Source organism: Leucoraja erinacea, chromosome 26 (genome assembly GCF_028641065.1).
Source record: "Leucoraja erinacea ecotype New England chromosome 26, Leri_hhj_1, whole genome shotgun sequence".
In the NCBI taxonomy this organism is placed as follows: domain Eukaryota; kingdom Metazoa; phylum Chordata; class Chondrichthyes; order Rajiformes; family Rajidae; genus Leucoraja; species Leucoraja erinaceus.
The window spans coordinates 10,099,588-10,121,069 of NC_073402.1; the positions used below are offsets into that span (position 1 = coordinate 10,099,588).

General features: G+C 51.4%; 1 protein-coding gene across 1 annotated transcript in view; it reads right to left on the bottom strand.

Moving 5' to 3' along the window:
* The window catches only part of col16a1 (collagen, type XVI, alpha 1), a 131,650-nt gene that overhangs the window by 34,349 nt on the left and 75,819 nt on the right, over positions 1-21,482 (bottom strand). Inside the window, exons 27-43 of the mRNA XM_055656139.1 lie at positions 20,586-20,708; positions 19,931-19,984; positions 19,792-19,833; positions 19,058-19,093; positions 16,480-16,533; positions 15,931-15,999; positions 15,064-15,117; positions 12,415-12,441; positions 11,277-11,345; positions 9,801-9,860; positions 9,617-9,697; positions 8,140-8,193; positions 6,748-6,792; positions 4,667-4,786; positions 3,938-3,982; positions 2,483-2,563; positions 1,621-1,665 (exon numbers count right to left, since the gene is read on the bottom strand). Coding sequence (XP_055512114.1) covers positions 1,621-1,665; positions 2,483-2,563; positions 3,938-3,982; positions 4,667-4,786; positions 6,748-6,792; positions 8,140-8,193; positions 9,617-9,697; positions 9,801-9,860; positions 11,277-11,345; positions 12,415-12,441; positions 15,064-15,117; positions 15,931-15,999; positions 16,480-16,533; positions 19,058-19,093; positions 19,792-19,833; positions 19,931-19,984; positions 20,586-20,708 — 1,059 coding nt within the window. The remainder of the gene's footprint in view (positions 1-1,620; positions 1,666-2,482; positions 2,564-3,937; positions 3,983-4,666; positions 4,787-6,747; positions 6,793-8,139; positions 8,194-9,616; positions 9,698-9,800; positions 9,861-11,276; positions 11,346-12,414; positions 12,442-15,063; positions 15,118-15,930; positions 16,000-16,479; positions 16,534-19,057; positions 19,094-19,791; positions 19,834-19,930; positions 19,985-20,585; positions 20,709-21,482) is intronic.

Sequence of the window (21,482 nt, forward strand, 5' to 3'; positions counted from 1 at the left end):
AGTGTGTAGGGAGTGGGTGGGAAAGAATTTGTGTGAACGGGTGATCTAAACTAATCGAACCCTTTGACCCCAAAGGCTTGCTTGACGTTCCAGGTTCTGTAATGTTCAAGTTTCTGCTCGGTTGGATCTCGTACGAATTAAGAAAACATTAAATTGGATAAAAATGCTCTAAACGCAGAGCTCGTGTTTACACCCAGAGCTGCGGTCTCTGGTGGGGAAGAGCCGATCCTGGACTTACCTTGACTTTTACTTTGTCCTTTATCATCTGGACGCCCGCAGCGATGGCTGCGGAGGGTTGAGGTCCTGACCACGGGGGAAAATGAAGGAGGACTGGCCAATTTCTGTGCCTTCCACCACAGTGATGAATGCTGTGGTGGATGTTTGTGTTAAATGTTTATTGTGTATTGTGTGTTCTTTATCATTGCACTTTATGTGCAATGTGATGAATAAAACTGATTGATTGATTGATTGATTGAGTCAGGTACAGGGACAACATTCCTGGGAATGCAATCACCATCACACTGTGCACTGTGTCAAGGGTTGAGGAGGGGAGAGACAGGCCTCAGGGGAGGGGGCAACACCCAAAGCCTTCAAGGGGAGACGGCCAAGAGGGAGGGTGCCCTGGAAGCTGTGGATGTGGGGTGGAGGGAGGGCAACAGGTGAAGGACCCGCCAGGGCAAGGCTTGCCCCATCCCCCTCAGCTGTGGAAACCCTCGGCCGGGGGGGGGGGGGGGGGGTAGATGTTTCATGACCTCACAAGGTACCCCCCCAAGGTGAGCTCTAGGGAACATTCTCTCTCACCGCCTCACCGTGCCTGTGATGCTGCTGCAAGCAAGATCTCAATTGAACTCACACCCCCTATACGTGTAAAAACTCCTCTTGACTTAATGTGCAGTTAATTACACCAATTAATTACTTTATCCACACCTACCACACAGCCACAATATCCATGCCGAACATGATGCCAGGTTAAACTAATCTTGTACTGAACTGTATACAAAAATTAATTTCACTGTACCTCGGTACATGTGACAAATGAAGTATTACTGTTTGACCATTGATTAAAAAGCGCCACCATGCTATCTGCCTCCACCACCAACCCTGGCAGTGCATTCCTGGCACCCACCGCTCTGTGTAAAAATACTTGCCCAGCACATCTCATTCAAACTTTGCCCCACTCAGCTTCGAGCCATGCTTTCTAGTCTTTAACATTTGCACCCTGGGAAAAAGGTTCTCTGTCTACCATATCTATGCCTCCCATAATTTTATATCTGTCAACTCTTCCCTCTCAGCTCTGACAATCCAAACAATATGACTCTGCCCAACCTCTCCCTGTTGCTGAGATCCATTAATATAGGTAGGATTCTTTTGTTTTCAGTGTGCAGTGGAAGCAGCTTCCCCCAACTCACTTCACAGAGCCCTGATAAATGTTACAGCACAGTTGTGATGGTCAGGGGGGGGTGAGGAGGGGTGGGGGTGCGATGGGGGGCTGAGAGTTCTGGTCCTGCACACTGCAGCTACTGACTGGCTGGCTGGAGAACGTGTCGCTGGGGGTTTGGCCCGGTATGGTCAGTTCTCAGACGGCTCCCGCTCGGGTTAGCTGGTCAACGTGAGGCTTACCGCTTGTCCCTGTGATCCAGAGTATCCACGAGGTCCCGGAGGGCCCTGGGGAAAGATGGAAATACAGGTCACGAACAGGCAGGTGCTGGACAGGTCCTATGCTGATCCACATGGTAGGTTTACTGATGTGGAGATCAAACAGTGATCACAATCCTTACCTGGAGAGATCCCAACATCAACTCCGCCCAGAAATGCAAGTTTTCATCTCCTTATAGGAGCAGAATTAGCCCATTCGGCCCATCAAGTCAACACCGCCATTCAATCATGGCTGATCTACCTTTCCCTCTCAATCCGATTCTCCTGCCTTCGCCCCTTAACTCCCAACACTCTTCCTAATCAGGAATCTGTCAATCTCCACTTTAAAACGTTGACTTGGCCTCAACAGCCGTCTGTGACAATTCTGTAGAATTTGGAAGAACTTGTGGAATCACAGGGATCCGAGAATGTCGGTAAGAAGGAACTGCAGATGCTGGTTTAAACTGAAGATAGACACAAAAATCTGGAGTAACTCAACGGGACAGGCAGCATCTCTGGAGAGTTGGAATGGATGACGTTTTGGGTCAAGACCCTTCTTCAGACCTTGGAACATGCTCCCAACTGAGGGAGCTCAAAGTGAATCACAGAGAGACAAGATGTGGAGAGTGAAGGGGGTTAAGCTGACCCATCCTAGAAATAAAGGAGACTGGAGTGGGGCATAGACTGGTTGGGCCGAACGGCTTGTTTCTGTCATATATTGCGGAATAGCATGGAAAAGCACTGACGGGGCATCGAGCACAAAGGCCGATCTCTCCCCGACCTTTCCTTCCTCCGTGTGGTTCCCCTCGACAGCCCTCCCACAAGCCCACCTCCCACCATCTCTTACCTGCTCTCCCTTCAATCCAGCTTCACCCGGCATCCCAGGCATCCCCGGAGTTCCTGGGTATCCATAGTGTCTGTCGTTTGGCTGGAAAAGGCAGAGGAAGAAGTGATTAGTACACGCCTGGACCTCACTGCTCCAGGCTATTCCTGGCAGGGCTAATCATCTACTTCATAGGGTATAGCACAGAAACAGGCCCTTCAGCCCTACTCATCCATGCTGACCATGATTCGGCCCATTGAGTAGATATGTTACAAAACCTACCTGAATCGTCATTGGGAATCTGCCCTCAGCCATGTCGGCGATTTTGGCGCTGTTTGGAGGGGGCGGGTTTAAAACGCGATTTTTACTAGGCTGTACTAATCGCACATGTTCAGCCTAGTAAATCATTAACGAAAAATCGCTGCAAGACCCGGTCGCAAAAGGTATTATTAGTTTTATAGGCCTCGATAATATAGTTATAATAGTTTTAAAATTACTCTCTGATTTCGCAACCTCTCGCAGCCCCAGGGTTTTATAAAGCAAACAATTAAAGGTATGTACCTTATTTTTACATTAAATGGGGCATATATATAACCCTGAATATCAAGTTATCTATAACGAATAGTTCATTTTGGGCTTTTTATATCCCGCAGTATTTTTCTCGGCATTTGAAGGCACTAATCCAGCGCTATGTCAACGTTCTAAACCAGCGCGTTCACATGAACCCACTAGAAAGCCGATTTAAATGGGCATTTATTTACAGCAATTGAACACTAAATTCCTTCCATTTGGCCTATAAATTAATGTAAATTAGATATAAAAATCATGTTATATTGTGAATTATTTGTGAATAATCTTTGGACACTTAGGCTATTTAAAAATGTTAATCTTTCCTTAAGAAATGGGCGTTTGACTATCCAAGATCACAGCTTTTTTTTAATGTCCATTGAAAATCAATAGGGAACAAGATGCTAATTTCCGAGTATGAAAATGGTCATAACTTTTTTAATACTTGAGATATGAAAGTGAATTTGGTGTCAAATTAAACTTATTGTTATGCTTTATCTGATGGGATAAATTGCAGACTTGATTTTTTAAATCTCAAAATTTTGTAACATTGCTACATTGAGTCCACGCCATCGTTCAATCATGGCTGATATTTCTTTCCCTCAACCCCATTCTCCTGCCATCCCCACATCCCTTGTATCTCTCCATGGCCAGAGATATCTCCCCATGGCCAGAGGTATCTCTCCATGGACAGAGATCAGAGTGCCACACTTCAGTGCACGAGTACAGTTTGCCTGAACCATGCCGTGCAGCACCAGGCTCCACATGCTCGCTGTTCTCTGGGCACAAGGCATCGTGTGAGTGGGGGCATCATACAGCAATGTGTTCCAGCACAGAACCAGCACATCAGCTTCACCATGGGGGAGCAAGGACTACATTCTGCAGCAGTTAACGGCAAATCTTGGTACATACCCTCTCCTCCTCTGTACGGGGAAGTTCGCGCTGATTCTGCTTACACTGTGGAGGAACAAAACATAGCAACCACATCAGGAGCATCAATGGCCACACCTGCTGTCGAACCTTCTCACCAACTTTATCCACCCATCCACCAATCAAATCCTCCTCACCTGTATCCACCCCATCACTTGCCAGGCTTTGTCCCACTCCCACCTCTCTTTCAGATTCCCCCCCCCCCCCCCCATCACTGACCCAAAACAGGTCCACTCCCCCTGCAGATGCTGCCTGACCCACTAAGCTAATCCAGCACGCTGTGTTTTGTGCAAGCTTCCTTGTATCTCCAGGAATCTCCCTTGCTCCAAGTCCTTCGTCCACAATGAGTGTGTCGCTGCTGGTAGATATCAGACAGACTCCTTGCAGGAGATCTCAGCAGTGACTTTGGGACAGATGATATGGGGAAGGTCCCCTCTCAGGGTATGGGGATGGTTCCAGTGGTGACTGCAGAGGGTGAAGACACAGTAGGTCCATTCTCAGGACATGGGGAAGATCCCAGCAGTGCTTGTGGATGGAGGAAATGGAGAAAGTCCCCTCTCGGGAGACAGTGAATGTCCCAATGGTGACTGCAGAGGAGGTAGAAGGTATCGTCCCTGGGCTGAAGCAGTGCTCGTAGTGAAGGGCAGTGGGGCTACAGGAAGGTGGACCCTGCCCCATGGGAGGACCGTGGACAGAGGCAACTACACTCACCTTCTCACAGTGGTCGATGGCAGATGCCCCGGGAGTGCCGTGTGACGTGTGCTCCACCTTGGCCCCAGTATAGGCCTGCGCTCCCGGCAAACCATTGGTGCAGTTACCACAGAAGGCCTGCTGAGAGAACACACAAGGCTTAAGAACCCGTGCAACCCATGAGCTCCATTCAACCCACGCCCGACTGCTTGCCCAAGACCCAGCGCTGGAGCCAAGCTACACTGCCCGAGAAACAGGAGGCAGTCCTGCCACTCGCAACACACTCAGCATCTCCCCTCGACTCTATGGTGCTGTCAGCTACCCAGGTCAGCACACCATCCACGATCTCCAGGTCTCACATTCAGGAGTAAAATCATTCCACTGGGTGGAGGTGGAGGATTTCTGGAGAGTGCAAAAGAGGTTTAATGGATGGACACAATATGCTGGGGTAACTCAGCGGGTCAGACAGCATCTCTGGGGAAAAAGGTGAGGTGGCGTTTTAGATCAGAAGCCTTCTTCAGATTGAAAGTAGTGGGGAGGGGGGGGGGGGGGGAACTGAAGGTAGGAAAAGACCAGAACAAATCAGGGCCGACAATAGATGACCAAGGAAGGGTGGAACCATAATGGCCCACTGTTGGCTGCAGACGAGGTGACAACGAAGATATACAGGGAGATGAAATGACATTAGGACTAGGATGAGGACAAACTTTTTCACCCAGAGCTGTAAATTTGTGGAATTCTCTGCCATAGTGGGTGCCAATTCACTAGATGTATTCAAGAGAGTTAGATAATGCTCTTGGGGCTAACGGAATCAAGGGATATGGGGAGAAAGCAGGAACGGGGTACTGATTCTGGATGATCAGCCATGATCATATTGAATGGCGGTGCTGGCTCGTAGGGCCGAATGGCATACTCATGCACCTATTTTCTATGTTTCTATATTTCTATGAAAAGTGGGACTAGTAGGTTGACGAAGGTGGGGGAGGGGAGAGAGGAAATGCAGGGGTTGCCTGAAGATAGAGAAATCAAAATTCATACCACTGGGTTGTAAGCTGGATGGAGTTGAGGCAGGAGGCATAAGGACAGGTGATGAATGGGTCAAGAGTGTAGAAAAGTTTCACCAGAGCTCTGTGGATTAGGGAGTATTAGTTATAAGGAGAGATTGGACAAAGTTGGAACGTCAGAGGTTGTGGGGACCTGATACTGATACAAGTATATCAAATTATGGGAGGCATAGCAAAGGCAAACAGTCGGAATCTTTTTCCAAGGGTGGAAATGTCAAGGACCAGAGGGCTGAGCTTGAAGGCAAGAGCGGGAAATGTAAAGGAGATGTGCAGGGTAAGTATTTTGACACAGAGGGTGGTGGGTGCCTGGAATGTGTTGCCAGTGATGGTGGTGGAGGCATGTACGATAGTGGTTTCAGAAGCTTTTACACAGGCTTGGGCTATGTGGAGGGTGGGGGGGTGGATGGATATGGATCCTACAGGCAGGTAAGTGTAGATTAACGGCATCATGTTCAGCATGGACATATGGGCCAAATGACCTGTTCCTGTGCTGCACTCTCAAAAGTTCCTGACAGACCAGGACTTATGTTGTTGAGCCGGCTCTTCAGAGAGTGATCCCACCCACCCCACACCAGCACCGAGAGCGAACCTCCCCAGCTTATATCCAGTTCCCATTCCGTGAATAAGTTTCAATAGACAATAAACCATAGGTGCAGGAGTAGGCCATTCGGCCCTTCGAGCCATTCAACGTGATCATGGCTGATCATCCCAAATCAGTACCCCGTTCCTGCCTTCTCCCCATATCCGCTGACTCCGCTATCTTTAAGAGCCCTATCTAGCTCTCTCTTGAAAGTATCCAGAGAACTGGCCTCCACAGCCCTCTGAGGCAGATAATTCTACAGACTCACAGTTCTCTGTGTGAAGAAGTGTTTCCTCATCTACGTTCTAAATGGTTTACCCCTTATTCTTAAACTGTGGCCCCTGGTTCTGGAGTCCCCCCTCATCGGGAACATGTTTCCTGCCTCTAGCGTGTCCAAACCCTTAATAATCTTTTATGGTTCAATATCTTGCAAGTCTTGCTCAGGAGTGTGATTTTACCTTGAAGAAAGAGTTGTTCCTCCCAGCAAACAGTGACAGTGGAGGCTGAAACACAAGGAGCAGCTGTTTAGTCTTTAAACTATACTTCGGATTTTAAAGGTACAGCGCGGAAACAGGCCCTTCGGCCCACCGAGTTGTGGCGAACAGCAAAACCCCGCATGATAGCACCATCCAACACACTAGGGACAATTTACACATTTACCATAGTCAATTAACCTACAAATCTGCATGTCTTTGAAATATGGGAGAAAACCGGAGCATCCGGAGAAAACCCACGCAATCACAGGGAGAACGTTAAAAACTACGTACATGCAGCACCCGTAGTCAGGATCAAATCTGGGTCTCTGGCGCTGTCAACCCTGTTAACGTAGTCACTTCTGTTCAGCCCTGAACTATAACCTGAAGAGCCATCCGCCGGGCTCAGTGGTGACGAATCCCAAAGACTGCAGCACATAACCTTACCAGGAGGCACACCTCTTGGAGCAAAACACCAAGTGCTGGAAGAACTCAGTGGGTCAGGCAGCATCTGTGGTGGGAATGGACAAGACCAAGTTATGGGTCGCGACCCTTCTTCACACTAACTGTGGGGTGCGGAGGGAGGGGGGGATGGGGGCTGGAGGAGACGTGAGGCAGGACAAAACATGGCAATTGATAGGTGGATACAGATGAGGTGGTGGTGGGATAGTTTGATTGGCAGATGGGTGGAGTAAGTTACAAAGACTAGAGGTGAAAAGAGAAAAAAGGGAGTCAGATACGGAGAGAAGAGGACGAGTGAAATGTAAATCTCTGGGCTGTTCCCAGCAGTAAACAAGTAAATCAGCACTAATCTGTACAGAGATCCAGACTTTCCTGTTTGTGTAAGTTGTCAAAGTATTACAGATATTCATCCTGTGCAGATGCTCAGCATAAAATTCATCCTTCAAACATCATTTGAAGACAGTGAGAGAGCAGCACAGCGGGGGGAGCTACTCCCTCACAGCGCCAAAGACCGATCCTAACCTCGGGTGCTGTCTACGTGGAGCTTGCATGTTCTCACTCCGGGTGCTCCAGTTTCCACCCACATCCCAAAGACGTGCAGGATTGTAGCTTATCCGGCCTCCGTAAATTGCTCCTCGTGTGTCGGGAGTGGATGAGAAGTGGGATGACATAAAACTTATGTGAATGGGTGATCGATGGTTGGCATGGACTCGGTGGGCCGAAGGGCCTGGTCCCTTGCTGCATCTCTAAACCAAACCAAGTCAGTGACTGGCTGGAAACAAGAGCAGATGGATTGGAGCAACCCTGCCTGTTTGTTGAGATGACAGTCTCCGAACTAAACTTCACTAAACATCATAAAACAGCCTCCTTGTTCCCCCCATGGCCCGAACAATCCCAGAATACTAACGTACATACCACCTCTCCCGGGAGTCCAGGCACACCTGGCAAACCATCATTCCCTGGAATGCCCTGGAAAGACAAACAGAGAGTTAGACAGAAGCTGCACCACAGTCCTGGTGGCAGTGGGTGCAGCGGGGACCGGGAGGGTGGGACTGTTCTGCTGGGTGAACGGCACTGGGAGGGTGGGGAGTGTGGGCAGTGTGACAGTGGGAGGGTGGGGAGTGTGGGCAGAGGGTGGGGAGTGTGGCTCCGGGATGTGGGGACTGTTCCACTGGGAGGGGTGTGTCAGAGCTGACCGTTGTCGGGGGGTACGGTGTGGGTGGACATCTGTAGCAGGGACCCCAGCAGCACGAGGTGGATTTCAGCGATGGATACACTTCATGTCTGAAGAAGTGTCCCGGCCAGAAATGTCACCTATCTATGTTCCCCAAAGATGCTGCCTGACCCCAACACCTTTTCAGCAGCTTGTGGCGACATATAACTGACAGTTACGGAATGGAAGGAAGCCATTTGGCCCATTGTGCCCATGCTGCCCAGTAGCAGAGTCACTCCTGTGACTGCCCATAAAGACTCTGCCATCAACTGTAACCCTGACACATTTACTAATCCCAAAGCTATCAATCCGCACCTTAAAAATACCCAATGACGGCTGAGGAAGCCATGTCATTGGGTATTTCTAAGGCGCAGATTGACAGGTTCTTGATTAGTAAGGGTGTCAGGGATTATGGGGCGAAGACAGGAGAATGGGGTTGAAAGGGAAAAGTATATCGTCCATGATTAAATGGCAGATTGGACTTGATGGGCTGAATGGGCTAATTCCGCTCCTTTTGCTTGTGAATTTACAGGCCCATTAGTCAGAGTTAGGATCAAATCTGTTCCATTGTACTCGAGGTTACAACCGAGGGGTAAATATCTCCCGTCCCACGCCAGACCACCGCAGCAGCTGGGGTCACAGCTCAGGACCTCAAGTGGGAGGGCATGTCGTCCCCGAGGCTGTGGGTATCGGGCAGGTGGGAACAATAGGCAGGGGCAGAGGTCTCTGACTATCACACAGAGCCCTTCCTCGTCCTTCCTGATGGAGCTAAGGCAAGGGGCAGGGGTGGGATTACAGGAGAGGGGTTACTGATGGGTGGCTAGTGGGTCTTAGTGGGATCAGCCTCAAAGGACATCAAGATTTTCAGCAGCCCGCAGGGTGTGGGGTTTATAACTGTGACAGTGAGGGGTGTATCAGTGTTAATGAGGGGTGTATCAGTGTTAGGGAGGGGTGCATTAGTGTTACAGTTGGGGGTGTATCTGTATTAGGGAGGGGTGTATCAATGTTACAGTGAGAAGAATATCAGTTAGGGAGGAGTGTATCGATGTTAGTGTGGTGTGTGTCAGTTCAGGGGTGAAACCGTCAGGCTGAGGGGCCGCCTGCTGACGGCTGTGTCTAGTTTGGTCTATTGTCACGTGTTCTATCACCACTCCTGCTCCCCCATCTTGCTGCCTTTACCTGGCGCCCGATTCCTCCAACTGCTCCTGGCGGCCCAGGAACTCCAGGGGGTCCAGGTGGTCCGGGTGGTCCGGGCGGGCCCTGTACAAGATGGATGGAGAGAATGAGTGGTCATCTGGGGCTGAACGTTGGAACTGTAGCAAGCGCCGACATCGCTGCCTGACAGAGGTGGGCATCAACTCACCAGAGGTCCATTTGTCCATGTCGTTCGCTCACCCTGGGCACCGGGAAGGCCATGATCTACCTGTGGTGGGGAGAGGTTCTCAGTGTTAGGTCGGGTCTGATCTAGCCCCTCCACTTCACGGCTGAGAAACTCAACCCTCACTAATTCTCTCATCCATTTCTGTCAAGAGTGTGTCCATCATAAACAGAACGCCCATTGGCTAACTCACTCACCAGAGGGGCACCTGTGTGGGACAGTGGGCGACGTTGACACCATTGACTTCACCAGTTGAGCTCCTCCCGTTAAAAACATTGAAAACGGCCAGTTTTTGAGATGCAATTTACTGTGCCAGTCGGGGTGACCGTGAGGCACAGCTACCTAAATTTACAGTCCAAAAGAAAGATAGAAACTAAGGTAAATTCAAGAGGGAGCTGAAGGTGCAAAATCAGCGGAAGTGCTTAGCGGACATTTTTCGTGGAGATTTAAAGATCCAAAATATCGGGAATTATCGCGTTTGCTCGCTGCATTTCATCAAAAGTAAGGCATTATTGGTGTTTTATCTTTATTCATTTGTTATATGAAAAGTTTTGAAAGTGAAAAATCCGTCAGTAAGATTGCAAAATCGCCCATGGTTCTCAGGTGGGTTTTAACATGCAAAATGAAAACGCTTCTGAAGCTCCATTTACCATTTAAATAATCGTAAACTATTCAGAAGCATTTCATTTTGCATGTTAAAACCCACCTGAGAACCATGGGCGATTTTGCAATTTTACTGACGGATTTTTCACTTTTAAAACTTTTCATATAACAAATGAATAAAGATAAAAAAGTCAATAATGCCTTACTTTTGATGAAATGCAGCGAGCAAACGCGATAATTCCCGATATTTTGGATCTTTAAATCTCCACGACAAATGTCCGCTAAGCACTTCCGCTGTTTTTGCACCTTCAGCTCCCTCTTGAATTTACCTTAGTTTCTATCTTTCTTTTGGACTGTAAATTTAGGTAGCTGTGCCTCACGGTCACCCCGACTGGCACAGTAAATTGCAGCTCAAAAACTGGCCGTTTTCGATGTTTTTAACGGGTGTGAAAGTGCGTGTTTTCCCATTCACTAACATGTACCGGAAGTGACGAGTGTCCTCCAGTTAAAATTTGCGGTCACGTGGGTCAGGATCTACGCTCCAGTGACCTTTCGTGAAATCACCCTATACTACAACCTCTAACTAAACTCTGAACTATGAACTGACTGGGTTGCACTCGGGACTTGGGGCATTGATTTGTTTTTTGAATTTTGTTGTATATTATGGTGTCCACTGCGCTCTATATTTACACCCTTGTGCCGCTGCCAGTAAGACTTTCCCTGGTCAGTTTCTGGACAGATGGTAATGAAACACTCCTGACGTTCCTGACAGACCGTGTACATGGATGGTGGAGAGCTTCCGCCCCTACACAGCAGATCCTGGGCCAGAGATCACCGTGTGTGCCGCGCGGTACATACCGAATCACCCGGCGGCCGCCATTCTCCTTGTTGGGTTGGAACACACACACAGGGTTCAGCCGCTGCGCCCTGTGGGGGAAAGAGCATAGTCAGGGACCGTCCGAGACCAGCTCAGCAGCAGGAGTGGGCATTACAGAGAGGGGTGCCCACACATTGCAGGGTTGACCCACAGTGATGGGTCTCTCCCAGTCAGGTTCATCAGGAAGGACGGGTCTCAGCACAATGTGGGATTCACCGACATCAAACCCCCCCTCCCCCCAGGCACCCCCCCCCCACTGCTAGCCCCCTCCCCCACCACTCCCGTGAATGCCCATCTCCACAGCCCTGCCCACTCCCTCTCACTGCCAATCTGCGGTGTGCCTAAAATACATGGCTGCTCTCGCCTCCCCGTCAGTGTCAGTGTCCCCACCCCAGCAGGTCGGACATTGCCGATTCTGCCCCACCGTCCATCAGTTCCCAATCCCCGTGTGTCACACCCCCTGACCCCCCTCTGCAAATCCCCACCCCCTGGGCATTCAGATCACGTCATCCTCTGTCTGATCCCCACCACCACGAGGGAGGGGAGCCGGAGGTGAAGGAATGAGGGTTGGGTCCTGGGACATGTCTGATGTCCCCTACCCTGGGCAAGGGGGGGGGGCTGGGCTGATGGGGTGAGGGGGTCCTTGGTCCATGTACAGTGCGGGACCAGACACCATGCATCACTGTGTCCGTATGCTGAACCTCCCCCCTCATTCCCCCACAATCCTGGGGTTTCCCACCACCCCGAATCTCAGCAGTTGCACTGTGCCCGGGCGCCAACCTCCACCCATGTCTCCATCACCCTGGGGTGCCCTGGTATCGGGGGGTTTGCTCCCTGCCCCTGGACCCCCTGTCACTCTGCCCCCACCCTCACTGCCCCATGCCCCAGTGGTGAGGGATGGGGCAGGGCAGGGCAGGGAGGGGCCAGTCTGTGGGCAGTAGGCCAGTCCGGGAAGGGGCTGGGTGAGTCACGGTCAGTCCCAGCAGTGATGGGATCACTGTTCCACCTGTTTGGACACCGCTGCCTCTCCACCAGCTGCTGCCTCTCTTGTGAACCAAGCCCGGGTTAATTCACACGCTGGGAATTAACCGTCCACACAGAAACTTAGAAACCACTTACCTTTTCACCTGTAAGTCCAGTCGCACCCTGAAACAGAGATATAAAGGAAGAACGCTGTCAGTGGAAACATTCATGACCTGGACCTTTATTCTGGTGATGGGATATTCAACACGTTTTACACATGCCCGGGCCCACTGAAGCAAAAACAATTATGAGCAGCATAGATATGGTCGACAGTCAGAACCTTTTCCCTGGGATTGAATTCTGAATTACTAGAGGGCATTAAGATGAGAGGGGCAAAGTAAACATATCCATCCATTTCCTCCATATCCACATGGTTATCCAAATATAACTATTGTATCTGCCTCCACCACCGCTCCTGGCAGCGCGTTCCAGGCACCAACCACCCTCAGTGTAAAAGATCAAATTGTCCCACACATCTCCTTTGTCCTAGTTTGTACATCTAAAAACAACTACAGGAACATGGCTGTAATAGACACTACTGCCAAATATTTGGCACTGGAAAATGGGTACCCCACGGTGAACAGTTACATCCGAAAACACATTGGAAAGGGAGTCATAAGGCAGGATGTTCAGCTAAGACGCTGTGGCATTATTCTGCAATACGGAGTAGGAGATTAATAGTCTCAGGAGAACGCCATCCGCCCAGCTTTAAACCCTAAATATGCAGAACTGTGCAGACCTGGAGGGATTAAACCACCAATATTACTACTTTGGGGCAACGTGTCAAAACAGGTAAAAGAGCTCAATAAGGAGGCCAATACCCTGGGGATCATAAATGCAGCAACAGGCAGGATCTCCTACACACGACAACAGCACCTCCATGCACCCACCAGCAGGAAGACACACAGAAGCTGGTGAAAGCTCAAAGGCCGGGCTACAGGACAGAGGTCTTTTAGGCCTGGCCCAGACCGGCCTTCCTGGAAGACGTGCAACCCCAAAATCCCAAATCCAAAAACCGACGCCACAACCTCTACGGCGACTGCAAGGAAGAAAACAAACTTTCCACTGGTCACCATGGAGGTAGGGGGGTCTGGTCTCTTCCAAAAAACAGGAGGTGTAAATAACACAAATTGGTGTGTAGATTACATTTTCTTGGGAGGCATGGAGTGCAATAACTACTAACCCTTATTTTCTACCTAGTGTTCAGGGATATACAATTGAATTTGTGCACAAAATTTCCCGGTTCAGCATGTACCGAACTGGACGTTCGTGCCTTCACGATAAGAAAAAACTGGAAGTGCATGCTGAACTGGAGAGGCTAGATGCTAGGGAATCATGGGGAAATCCCAACACGACTCTTTGGAATTCATGTCAATATCTTTACGAAAAACAAAAAGATGTGGTTACCAATCATTCAGGTCTGACAAACCTGAATACATTGTGCAGCAAATTCATTCGAAATTGGAAACCTTTGTTACTGCCAAACAATTGATTCCATAGGCTACTTTATGGATTGCATCCATTAAAAGATACTTACTATACGGTGCCTATGCGGAAGGATTATAGACGTTATTAATTCTAAGCTAACACCTTCCACCACTAAGGACTGCTTGGGGTTCACCTTTGACTTAGTTTACATGTGGGTAACTTATCAAAGGAAGGTACAGACTTAACTGAGGCCAACAACCTCATTCCATTCTGAGAGATAAAATGTAAGAGCTGTTCCTGTTAACAGTACCGGGGCCCAGAGGCAGCGGGATGAGCGGTAAGGGGTGTGTCTGGCGTGCAGCTGTGAGGGAAATTCACGCAGCACTCAAAAATGAATTGAAAGGAAAGAATTTGCACTGGGAGCGAGAGGGAGGAGTGACAGGCTGGGGAATTGCAGGGAGCTAGTCCAGGTTGGATGGGCTGATGGGCCGAGTCCCTGCTGGTTATGTTGACTGTGGTGGTGTTTGGTTTGTGGCCGGACACTTCACTAGGTTCTTGCTGCCCAAGGCAAGGCGAGGACGCAGACCAGAGTGGTGCAGCGCTCTGGGATCCCACGGATCCGGGAATGCCGCAGCACCAGGGAACTGTCAGCCAGGGAACGCTCGGTTCTGGAAAACTCGATACAACCCCCTTTGAGCTGCTGCCTCACAGCACCAGAGACCCGGGTTTGATCGTGAACTCTGGTGATGTCTGTGTGGAGTTTGCGGGTTCTCCCTGAAATCGCGTGGGTTTAGGCGGGTACTCCAGCTTCCTACTATATCACAAAGACGTGAGGGTTTGTAGGTGAATTGGCTCCTGTAAATTGCCCCTAGTGTGTCGGGAGTTTATGTGAAAGTGGGGTTACATAAAATGAGTGTGAATAAGTGATCTGATGGATGGTGTGGACTCAGTGGGCCAAAGGGCCTGTTTCCATGGTGTCTCCAAACTAAACCTCATTGCATTTTTACTCTGTAGCAAAGTCAGTCAACAAATTATTCCAGTATAAAATATAAGCTCTTCATTTGTGCTGTGTGGATTTTAAATTAATTGGTCCAGAAATTTGATAGTGTTACGCGTGTATAGGGGAATAACATAGGTGCTGAACATGCCGACATGGCGACTGGTGCGCATACATCTACTTGTGGGCTTGGTGGACTTGGTGGGCCGAAGGGCCTGTTGCTGTGCTGTATCTCTGAATTAAACTAAACACAGCACGCCTCACACATCATGTAACCGGCACAAGGCTGAGCGAGAGGTTAGAGTGTAACCAATACTTACTGGGAAGCCTCGTTTCCCCGGTAACCCTGGAACCCCAGGCTCTCCATCCTTTCCCTGGTGAATAAAGGCAGCAGTTAGTGCCGGCATGGATTTGTTACAGGCGGTGATCAATCCCACCCGCCTGTCGATGCACTGAAGCGTGTGCGTGCAGAGCTGCGGTGAGGGGGGTGGAGTGAGGAATGTGGGTGACTCCCTGTCTCGCCATCTCACGGACCCCCTGTCCTCAACATCACAGTTGCAGCCACCACCCTACAGCGGGTAGTGCCACTTTCTCACAGCGCCAGAGACCCAGGTTAACCATGGGTGCTGTCTGCGTAGAGTTTGCATGTATTCCCTGTGACCGCGCTGGTTTCCTCCGGTTGCCTCCCACCTCCCAAAGATATGCAGGTTTGTAGGTTAATTAGCCTCTGTAAATTGCCTCTAGTGTGCAGGGGGTGGATGAGAAAGTAGGAGAACATAGGACTAGGACTAGATGCGCGGGTGATCGATGGTCGGCATGGACTTGTTGGGCCGAAGGGCCTGTTTCCGTGCTGTATCTCATTCAATCGATCAAACCCAAACAGATTTGACCCAGTGCCAGGATGCAGCTCATGGATCTGAACCAATCTGTGCTGGCTACTGGGTGCTGGATATGGGAGCTAGCGCCTGGGCATAGGTGCTGGGTGCCCACTTCTCCCATTGTTGGTGCAGGCTATAGGGTGCAGCACCAATGGCCAGACTGCCATGGGACAGGCGCCAGTTGTGTTCAATACGGAGCAGACAATGAGGGGTCTGAAGGAACATCACCAATTCCTTCTATCTAGAGACGCTGCCTGTCCCGCTGAGTTACTGCAGCTTATTGCGTCCATCTTCATTGTCCACACTCACCTGTGCCCCAGGTATTCCCACACCCGGCTCTCCAGGGTGCCCTGGGATCCCGTGTTCTCCCGCTTGGCCCTGAAACACAAATACACAGTTCCAGCAAGTTCAAAACGTTTGCCTTGGACAGTGATCCCGTCCCTTCATCAGAGGGCGAGCTGCCGGTAAACCCACGATGGGTGGTGTTGGAGACGGGGGACATATGGGGGGGTAGGGGACAGGAGGTGTCCCCACCCAGGGGGTCCTACTGTGCCCATCACCCTACCCTAAGGGTCGCATGGTGACTGTGTCCCAGCCGTGGGTGTTGTCCCATGACCATCTCAGCTCTGTAGGTCCCCCAGTGAGTGTTCCCCCCCCCCCCCCCCCACCCAGTGTATGTGTCCACGCCCTAAGTCTTCGTGTGGCCGTGTCCCAGCCGTGTGGGTCCCCCTGTGGCTGTGTCCCAGCCTTGTAGGTCCCCCAGTGACTGTGTCCCCACCCTAAGGGTCCCCCATAACCGTGCCTCGCTGGGCTCGCCCATGTAGGATGATGGCCCTGCAGAGTAGGGCAGTCACTTACCTTGCTGCCTTTTGGCCCATCAGACCCGGGTGTGCCCGGCACTCCTGCTTCACCCTGTGGGGAAACACAAGGTGGCGATGAGTCTGGCGATCAAGGATCAGCAGCGGAAGGTTCCGGACAGTGGCCCGGCAGCTGGTGAGTCCACACACACCCTGCACCCATTGGCCACCCCTGCTGAAATATCCCAAACTCACACACTCTGACATAACACAGGGGCCTTTCCTGTGACCCCCAGAGGCTACAGGGCAGCACGGTGGCACAGCGGGTAGGGCCACTGCCTCACAGCGCCAGAGACCTGGGTTTGATGATGACTATGTATAGTTAGCACATTCTCCCAGTGACCGTGTGGGTTTCCTCCCGGTGCTCCAGTTTCCGCCCACATCCCAAAGAAGGACCAGTTCACAGACTCTGCGGCGTGGAAGCGACCGTATTCCATGTGTACATGGAGTGTGAGAGGTTGCAGCCCCTGTATGTGTATCCGAAGCGGCTGCTCTGCAAGTTCTGGTCACACTTCAGCCCCGGGTCCAGATATTTGGTCACGGCAAAGAAGCGGTCGGTTGGGTGGGATATCCCTGTCGGTTTGCTCCTGGGCCTGGCCAAGATGGCCATTCATGGGTTCAAGCAGCGGGTAGTCAAGGGTTCTGCCCGAGTCGACTACCTGCCCCTCTTCCAGCGCGGTGCCGGTATCCACATGTCCCTGGAGATGGAACACGCAGTGTCCACAGGAACTCTAATGGCCTTCCGTCAATGCTGGTCGCCGCAGAGGGTAGAGTCTATTGTGGATAAGGATGACAACATTGTAATACGATGACTGTTTGTTGTGTGCAAACTGCCAATGGCAGTTTTGACCATTCCGGTATTTTACGAATTGAATAAAAGCTCCTTGTTAAGGGAAAAGAAAAGAAGTGCCTGCTCATGCTCTGGGCTGTTTATGTTCTATGTTGATAGTGAAAATGATAGTCTTGGGTTACAGAATGACACTGATCAGTAGATAAGTTGGGCAGAGTGTTGGCAGATGATATTTAAACTTGATAACTGCATGCTGATGCATCTCAGGAGGACTAATAATGATAGGATACACAGTGAACGGTGGGGCCATTGCGTGTACCGAGGAACAGAGGGACGTAAAGGCGATGGATCCATTGAGCTGATAGTCAGAGTAGGTAAGGTGGTGAAGACGACATACGTGTGTTGGCCTTCATTCGTGGGGGCATGGAGAATTGGAACATGAAAGTCATGGTACACTTTTATAAAACCCTGGTGAGTCCACAGCTGGCTATTGCGAGCAGTTCTGGTCACCACATTGCAGGAAGGGCATGATTAGCCCGGGGTGGGTGCAGGGAAGATTCACGAGGATGAGGAGAGGCGGATGGCCTGCGATGGTTTTATGCGGAGTGGGGACTAGATAGAGGGAAGGAATATGAGAGACAGGGGGGTGGACAGTGAGAAACATTTGCCCGTAACAGAGACCAGAGGAACCGTGGTTAGAGAGGTCTTTGTTGCTATCTGGAACCTACTTCCTGAGAAGGAGGTGGCGGAAGACACTCTCACTGCATTCAAGGAGTGTCGAGATCAGCACTGGAATTCATTGATTGAAAGATGAAACATGGAAACAGGCCCTTCAGCCCACCGAATCCATTCCAATCAGCGATCATCTGTTTACACTCATTCTATGTTAACCCACTTTCTCACCCACTCCTTACACACTAGGGTCAATTTATAGAGGCCAATTAACTTTCAAACCCGCACGTCATTGGGAAGTAGGAGGAAACCAGAACACCCAGAGGAAACCCATGTGGTCACAGGGAAATATACAAACTCCACACAGACTGCACCTGAGGTCAGGATCGAACTGGGGTCTCTGGTGCTGTGAGGCAGAGGCTCAACCAGCTGTGCCACCGTGCCAATCCAATTGCCAAGGCGTTGAAAGCAACAGACCGAGTGCTGGTACGTGGGACGGGGATGTTGGGTGGTGGATGGCTAGTATGGATAGGCTGGGCTGAGTGGCCTGTGCATGTGCTGGGTGACTGCATGTGGAGGTTATTGGGCAGGGCCGTTGCTGGGAGACGGTGTGAGAACACAGGCCACTGAGCACGCACACCAGAATCCCGGGCCCGTGACCTGCCTCACGGACCACACGTGTGCGTCACGGGCCCGAGATCCACCTCACGGGAGCACACATGTGTGTCTTGTTACCATGACCTGCCTCAGGGGAGCACATGCGTGCATCCCAGTTCGGTGACTAGCTTCACATAGCACACATGTGTGTCACAGGCCCGTGATCTGCCTCACAGGAGTACACAAATGTCTAGAGCCACGTGATGGTGAACACGAATGTGTGTCCTGGACCAGTGTCCTGCCTCAGGGGAGCACATGCGTGTCTGGGGCCACATGACGGTGCTTCACGTGAGCACACACGTATGACACTGCTTCATATATAATTTCACGGTGCCTGCACCTCGCGGTACCCGGCGTGCGGTGATAATCTCCCCTGGTCTGGTGCCCGGGATGGGCTGCCCCTCAGAAGGGCAGAATAAACACACCCGTTGTTGTTATCCCACTGCCCGTGTCTACTCACCACTTCACCCGGCCGTCCCGCCGTGCCGTCCTTCCCCTGAAATCACAATGGCCACACCTCAGTCATGTCACCGGCACTGCGCACTCCCGGCAACGCCACACTGCCCTGGCATACCCGTATAGTGGAGCAGGTCAGGGTCAGGGTCAGGGGGGGGAGTCAGGGATGGGGGGGGGGGGGGGGGGGGGGGGGGGGGAGAGAGGGGGGAGAGAGGGGAGAGAGAGAGGGGGGAGAAAGAGAGGGGGAAAGAGAGAGGGGGAAAGAGAAGGGGGGGAGTAGGGGGGGGAGGGAGTGGGAGAGGGTGGGAGGTGGGGGGTGGGTGGTGAGGGAGAAGAGACTGGGGGTGGAAGAGAGAAGGGGGGTGGGGACCACTCTTCCTGCCCTCAACTCCCCCGGCAACAGTCTAACTTCCATTCAGTGCTCAGTCCTAGATTAACATCCGACTCTCCCACAGTCTCCCGCCTCCCCTAGTCGCTCTCTCTCTCCCCCAGTCTCTCTCTCTCCAATGTGTTGGCTCTACAACCCCCCCCCCCCCCCCCCCCCCCCAGCTGTCTCCTGTCTGAAGGGTATGACCAGGAGGAGAGTGTATGCGTTGACCAAAGTAATCTCCCCACCATCCGCCGTGCTGCCCCTGTGAGGAGGGTCTCCAGCCCCCACCACCTCCTCCGGTCAGATTCCCCCCTATCCTCGCCCCCAGAGCGAGGGTTGCTGCTGATGGGGGGTCAGGGTTCACTCACCGATTTCCCCGGCTGTCCGAGTCCTGAAGGTCCACGTTGCCCCTGGTGGGAGAAAGGATCGGCATTAACGCCCTCGTCACCTCGGTCCGACCCACAGCCACCCTCACCCTCACGTTCCACGCCACGAGCTTACACTCACCTTCTCCCCCTTATCACCCTGACTGCCCGCCACGCCCGGCAGACCAGGCAAACCCTAGAGAGACACGGAGACACAGAGTGAGATTGTGGCTCTCTCACTCACTCTCTCTCACTGACTCACACACTCACTCACTGTCATACTCACTCTCCTTCACTCACTCTCTCCCTCTCACTCAAACAATCTCTCTCATTCACTCTCCTTCACACAATCTCTCGCTCACTCAATCTCTCTCACTCACTCACACTGTCATACTTACTCCACTCTCTCTCTCTCTCTCTCTTTCTCACACACACTCTTTCTCTCACACACACACACACATTCTCACACAATCACACACGTTCATGCACTCATAATACACATCCATGCAATGCATTCATACATGTACACATACACTCACATTATCATACATATACTTAGAATACACACGGAATGCACACATACACAAAACACACTCATATACACTCATGCACATACTCAAACACAAAATGCATTCACACATAAAAACCGCATGTATGCATATGGGCACAAGCACACACATATACACATATGCTACATGGCTGTTCATACCACACCATCTTTATTCTCTGCAACACAAACACACACCCACTCACACTCACTCGCTCACCCACTCACAGGTCTGTACGCAGGGACTCACATGTTTCCCGGGTTTCCCTGTCCCAGGAGGTCCAGCGTCTCCTCGAGGTCCGGGTCTCCCAGGAAGTCCGATCACGTCTTTGAAGCCCTCTGGAATGGTGGGGCAGATCGCGCACTGGTCCCCCTGCACAAGGCAAGCAGCACACAGAGGCTGAATCAGGGAGATTCCCCGCCACGGACCAGTAAACGGCCTGCCGGATCCTTGAACCGTTCCCTGAGTGAGGTGCGCTCCCAAGGACATTTGGAGCACGAAGCAGTGGCCTGAAGTGACGTGACATCTGGCCAGATGTGGAGATGAAGCAGCTGGAGCTGCCACCGGTGATGGAGACAACTCGGACAGTCCTGGAGACCCCTGGCTGGACAGAAACTCGTCATCACCACGAGGACCAACAAGCTGAGAGGAAGCCTCCCAGAACTGTGACCTGAACCAAGGGCAGAGAGGTTGGGCACCAAGAATGGCACAACGGGAATGATCAATGAGCCCCTCCACGGGGAGCAAGTGGGGAGTAGTGGGAGCAGTGGATGTGCCCGGCAACTCCAACAGCTCGTTACTATCCCTAACCCATGGACACGCACCAACAGGGCACTGTGCCAACCCTGCAGCTCAAGGATCTTAGTTTAGTTTAGCTTAGATACAGCGTGGAAACTGGTCCTTCGACTCACTGAGTCCGTGCCGACCAGCGATTCCCGCACACTAGCACTACCCTACACACACCAGGGGCAATTTACAATTTTACCAAGCCAATTAGCGTACAAACCTGGATGTCTTAGAGTGTGGGAGGAAACCGGAGATCCCGGATAAAACCCATGCAGGTCATGGGGACAATGTACAAACTCCGTACAGACAGCACCTGTAGTCAGGATCGAACACAGGACTCTACCGCTGCCGCCCCTCATC